At 45.0% G+C, this 6,362-nt stretch overlaps 1 protein-coding gene across 1 annotated transcript; it reads left to right on the forward strand.

The window, feature by feature from the left end:
* Positions 1–2,003: 2,003 nt before the first annotated feature.
* Positions 2,004–3,027, forward strand: LOC106533372 (olfactory receptor 52K2; the record flags this gene model as incomplete). The annotated part of the gene is given in 1 exon segment (XM_014029639.1): positions 2,004–3,027. A coding segment is annotated over 1 exon segment (951 nt). The 3' UTR covers positions 2,960–3,027.
* Between the last annotated feature and the right edge of the window lie 3,335 nt (positions 3,028–6,362).

Raw genomic sequence — 6,362 nt, forward strand, 5'->3', positions numbered from 1 at the left:
ATTTCTGTTTTGATGAAAGTTGATTATCTGACTTTATGTCTCAGAACTTTTCCACTGATGTAGTAAAAGAGACAAAGTTTGTGTTGTTCTGCAGCCTAACTGCTGCTGTAAACACATCTTCCTCCCTCTGGAGAAGAAAATACCCAAAGCTGCATCGTGAAGCTGCTCAGCAGTAACCGTGGTGACCGGAGAGCGTCCCCCTCTGGTCCTGTTAGAGTCCGAGTGTCCTCACAGACCTGGTCCTCTGGGGCTCATTACTGAGAGAGGACACAGTAAACATGATGTAATCAGATGACCTTTGACCCTGAGAGCTGCTCTGACAGGAAAGAAGGAGCTGAAGATGAACAAAGGTCAACAACACAAACAGGATCAGGTTCTGACCCAGACTGAACCACTTGGTCTGCAGAGACCAGACCCTGAGGTTCCACTCCAGACCAGATCTTCTGAGTGAACATCACAAAGAGGATCAGAGACAAGAGACAGTCCTGGTGGGTTTGACTCTGTGTCGAGGACCTGGACCCAGACTTTACTGTGGTTCTACAGAGACTGGTTACCCCTCAGTCCTCCCACACACATCTACATGTCCACAGGAGACTGGGACTCCCAGGACCCAAAACCTGGTCCACTGTTCTGACATGTGGGGCTCCATGTGGGGCCCTCCCTACAGATGATCCATGTGGGGCCCTCCCTACAGGTGATCAGCTCTGTGTGGGACCCTCCCTACAGGTGATCCATGTGGGACCCTCCCTACAGATGATCCATGTGGGACCCTCCCCACAGGTGAACGGCTCCATGGACTCTAGGGGTCCCCCAATCCTTTCAGTTGTACAAATCATGTTATTTTTCCTCCACAGGAAGCAGCTCTGCAGTTTCAGTTCCTTCAGGTGGATCTGAGGTGGTCCCTTGGTTCTGATGGTGGACCTGTAGGTCTGGAACTCTGTGGGGATCTCAGCATCAGATGGAGGGTATAAAGACCAGACCCAGACCCAGACCCAGATGATGTGACCGCTCCTGGATCAAACAGCTGTATGCTSTCTGGTTTAAACAGATTGTTGTTGTTTTTCAGCTCAGATTGTTTCTCRGTGAAATATTTTCTCTCTGTTCCTGGTTTGGTTCTGGTTTTTAAATGTTTTCCTTCTTGGACCTGCTCTGTTTTTAAAGGGAAGTCATGATTCTCACTCAGCCTGAGTATTAAAGTCGTCAGCTGCCATGTGTTCTGTAAACATGAAGTTATTTATGTTAAAACAGTCCCTGTCAGTGAAAATCTGCACCTGATCCAGAACCTCCTTCAGCAACAGAACTCTCATTTAGGTTGTATGTGTTTTTCATGGTTGTGGAGGACCTTTGGCCCACTCTTCTTTCCAGCTTCGCTTCAGTTCTTCTTGTTTCTGTTCAGCTCTGAAGGTCCCACCACAGGGCTTCAGTCAGATTCAGGTTCTGGACTCTGGACTGTTGAAGAACTTTGGTTCTTTTCTGTTTGAACTGTTCTGTTGTAGATCAGCTGCTGAGTTTGGGATCATGGTTCTGTTGGACCCAGTTTGGTCTACAGAGGACTTCATGGTCCACTGTCAGCACCGAGCTGACAGGTGTGAGGAGCTGTTTTTTATTTGTTTTATTTGTTAGTTTTGTTAAATAAAATAAAGTACTGTAGGTGAGTTTTGTTCAGTCAAGATGAATTTATTGTGTAACAACAGAAGCAGAAAGAGTTCTGATAGAACAAAGTTCTGTAATCTTTCCTCCAGTGCTGTCAGCTGGGATGTTTCATCACATCAACCTGCTGTTTGCTTCTGACCAAATTAACTCCAAACATGCTGAACTCCTCCTGACACCAACAAATTTCACTCTTTTATCCAAACATTGACGTATAACATCCATGAGAGTTTTTCTTCCTGGAGTTATTTCTGCAGTTTGGTGCTGAAGAACAAGTGTGTGTCAAACACATGGCAGYTGTTTTTATCTGTGGCTGTGTCTCGTCTCTGTTTTCAGGCTGTTTKYGACTGAAGGCAGGATGAAGAACRTCTCTTCACACCAACACTTCTTCTTGGTTGGGTTTGAAGAACTCGGAGCACTGAGGCCCGTCCTCTTCCTCCCGTTCTTCCTCATGTTCCTGGTGGCGCTGGCGGCCAACTCCCTGCTGGTCTACGTCGTCTTCTCACACAGAAGCCTTCATCAACCAATGAGCATCCTCATCGCCGGCATGGCCTGCGTTGAACTCTGTCTCCCAGTATTCTTCGTCCCCAACATGCTGCTGAACTTCCTGTTTGACTGGAAGGGGATCTCTCTGATTGGCTGTTTGACTCAGATGYATTTCATTCACTTTTTCGGAGCTTTTCAGWCCACGTTCCTGGTCTGGATGGCTCTGGATCGCTACTTTGCCATCTGCACCCCTCTGTACTACCATGAAGTCATGGCTCTGCAGAGGTTTCTGAAGTTTATCCTGCCTCTTGTTGTCAGAAACGTGCTTCTCATCACTCTGTTTGTGAGTTTAGCAGGAAACCTCTGGTTCTGCTCAGAYAGAATCAATCATTGTTTCTGTGAGCACATGGCCCTGGTGGAGCTGGCCTGTGGAAGCACCACCATCAACAGCATTGTTGGTTTGATATCAATATTCTTTATTCCTGTTTTTGACTTTTTAGTTTTCACTGCCTCTTATGTGGGAATAATCATCTCTGTACTGAAGTCCAAGAAGTCMGGCATCAAAGCGCTTCACACCTGCCTCACACATGTAATTGTGATCAGTGTCAGTTTGATCATCGCACTGATTGCTTTCCTCTCGTATCGGATTAGAAACGGCCTCCCTCCAGCAGGTCGGGTCTTCTTCAGCACCATGTACCTGCTGTTCCCAAGCTGTTTCAACCCAATCATCTACGGCATCAGAACCACAGAGATCAGACAGAACATGGTAAAGACTCTGACACACTGGACTCACTTCATCCAAAGTTCTACTTTTAACAGTTGAACTAAAACCTCTCATGTAAAATACTGAAATGCACAGCGATGGGGGTAATATTTRAAAAAATGGAACTTCTACATSTTCTGCCACTTATCCATAGTMGGGTCATGGAGGCAACAGGTCCAGGAGAGAAACCCAGAACTCCCTCCCCCCAGAAACACTTTCCAGCTCGTCATGGGGGCCCTGAAGCGTTCCCAGGGCAGAGAGGATACATAATCCCTCCATAAAGTCCTGGGTCTTCCCCATGACCTCCCACCAGTGCCCAGAACACCTCTAAATGGAGGTGTCCAGGAGGCTCCTGATCAGATGAACGGCCTCAATTGACTCCTTTCGATGTGGAGGAGCAGCGGCTCCACTCCGAGCTCCTCCCCGGATGATGGAGCTCCTCACCCTGTCTCTAAGGCTGAGCCCGGCCACCCTACGAAGGTGAGGGTTGGAACGAAGACAGASCAGTAAATCCAGGGCTTTGCCRTTCAACTCGGCTCTTTCTTCACCATGACCGACCGAAGCAACACCCTCATTACTGAGGACAAGGCCCCAATCCATCGATCCGACTCCCACTCCGTCTGAGCTCAACTTTGTGACAGGAATGTGAACACAGCTCCTGTTTTGGTTCTACAGGGACTGGATCACAGTACCAAGCCCAGACACTTTGTACTCCAGCAGCCCCCACAGAATGCCCCGAGGAACACGGTCTTAAGCCTTCTCCAAGTCTACAAAACACATGTAGACCAGAGAGGCAAAGTACCATGATCCCTTTAGCAACTCTGCAAGGGTAAAGATCTGGTCCACTGTTCAAGTACAAATACTTYGTTACTGTACTTAAGTAGAAAATTTGGTTATCTGTACTTTACTTGAGTAATTATTTTTCAGCTACTTTTTACTTCTACTCCTAAACTTAAGAAGTAGAAAGTTGTTTCTCCTATTTCATTCCAGCTTAATGAAAAAAAATAATATCCTGAAAGATTGTGCCTCCTGGATRGAGTGAATTTAACTGTGGTTGGATGAGGAGTATAAGTTCAGTTCAGTTTATTTATATAGCTCCAAGTCACAACATCCGTTGTCTCAGGACACTGTACATAAAAAGAACAATCTAAAGAAGAAAGCAGCAGATTGTGTTGAATCACTTCATCACAGTCTCTGTATATGACTGATAGAGTTTTATTGGATTTATTAAACTTCTTAAGGTGTTTCAAATAAAGTCTTGAGGTACGTGACAAATTTATTATTCATCATGGCGTGTCCACAGACTGTTTAAAGCAGAGCTAGTAAGACAAAACACCTCTGTGTTGTTTTTTACTATTATTCACATATTAAACCCCAGCAACAAGTGTTTTGATTGGTCCCTCTCTTGTGACATACCACATAACTGATTTCTGATTTGTTGTAACATTGTATGACCTCATTTCTACGTGTCAGAATAAAACGACTGTTCACGCCCCCAGAGGGCAGAATTTCTCTGATCCTCACCAGGCTTTCGTCTGAGTTAAGTATCACTGAACTTCTCCTCTTTGCAAAGTGAATCTATAAATCTTACTGGTCTCTGGTGTCATTGATTAATGTTCGGCCGGGCTTGTTGTGGTTTCTCTGAGTTCCYAGGTTAAAAAACCGAACAGACACAACATTAACAGTCATCATTTCATTCCTCGGCTTTAGGAGGTCCGAGTTTACTTCCACAGCTGACTCTGCTAAAAATGACAGATGTTTTTTTTCTGGATCTCTGAGAGCAGGACTTCACTCTCTGAACTCATAAAGTTCTTTTTACTTTGCRATGTCATTTATGGATTGACACTTCCTGGTATGTGGGACAGGAAACACAGCCTTATATGGTGTTTTTAAGGTGGTAATTATGCTAATCTCTCCTCGTACACAAGCACTTGATACACATTCATCAGTTTACGCAGCTCATTTACACAGTTTTCCTGAAGATAGATGAGTTTGTTGAATCTGATGTGACACGTTGGTACAAACCCTTCATACGAACAAAAGTAAGAGAAATTTAGGATAAGAATATGAACATGTTCTTACATGAGGCCCAATCTTAGAGGAGACTTTAACTTTTACTAAAGTAATTTTATGGTAAGATACTTGTACTTTTACTCAAGTATCACTTTGAGGTACTTTATACAACACTGTAAAACACAAAAACTACTCACCTTACACGGTGGATTCCTCCCCAAATTTAATRTCTACAGGCTACACACTGAACACAAGGAGGAGGCAGAGGCCTAGTGAGCATCAGAGCCACCATCCAAGATAAAATATCCAAACTCAGATCCATCATGTCAGGCRAGATCCCAGCTGCAGGCTGTGCAAAGACGCCCCAGGAACAATCCAGCATCTCACAGCAGGGTGCRAGATACCAGCAGGGAAGGAATACATGGAACACCATTATCAGGTGGCTGGTTCTGTGCGTAGTACCAACTCAAGGTGGTGGAGAAGGACCGAGCTGAGATCCTGAGGGACTTTCAAATTCAAACAGACAAGATGGTAATGACCAACCAACCAGGCATGGTGATCACTGATATGCAGCAGTGGACAGCCCTTGTGATAGATGGAACCATCCCCAATAATGGAAACATAAGGAACAYGAGAAACTGGAGAACTGCCCAGGGCTCAGGGAGGAGCTAGAACAAGCCTGGCAGATGAAGGCCACCGTAGTGCCCATGGGCAGTGACCCTCACACTGGAGAAGTGGCTCCAACACATACGTGACCCTCACACTGGAGAAGTGGCTCCAACACATACCTGGATAAACATCTGAGAGCCTGAGCTTGAGATGAAAAGCCACCCAGGGGATGAGGGTGGGTGAGAATATAGTTTTATTTACTGTATTTATACACTGTAGATACATTGTATTTCTATACTTTATGTTTTGTTGTATATGTATCTGAGCTGAGCATTCCTTATGTGACCACGCCAGCAGATACGGGCCAATCCAGAGCCAGCAGAATGACGTGACTGCCACATGTAAAAGCATCGTCAACAAAAGAAAAGTGTTGGACATTTAAAGAAAAATGAAGAAGAAAATGTGTCATCAAACAAATAAATCGTTAAGAGGAAGTAATGTTTGTGAAATTGTGATCTAAAACATTATGATTAATTTAGTTACAGGGGCTAAAATGCTGTTGATCTGTGTTTAATGATTAACTCAGACTGTTGTGACGTGTAAATGTTATAATCTCTATAATGACTGTTGCCATGACGTCTAAGGGCTCGACACACAGGAGGTGACGTCGCTCGCTCTCCATTAATTTCCTACGGTACGTGTGTAGTGAGGCAACAATCGCTGCCCCTCCTCCAGCCAAGTGACCAGCCAAAATCCTGCATGTGAAATTTTGTGCTCACACACACACACACACACACACACACACACACACACACACACACACACACACACACACACACAC

Source organism: Austrofundulus limnaeus, unplaced genomic scaffold (genome assembly GCF_001266775.1).
Source record: "Austrofundulus limnaeus strain Quisiro unplaced genomic scaffold, Austrofundulus_limnaeus-1.0 Scaffold933, whole genome shotgun sequence".
Taxonomy (NCBI): Eukaryota; Metazoa; Chordata; class Actinopteri; order Cyprinodontiformes; family Rivulidae; genus Austrofundulus; species Austrofundulus limnaeus.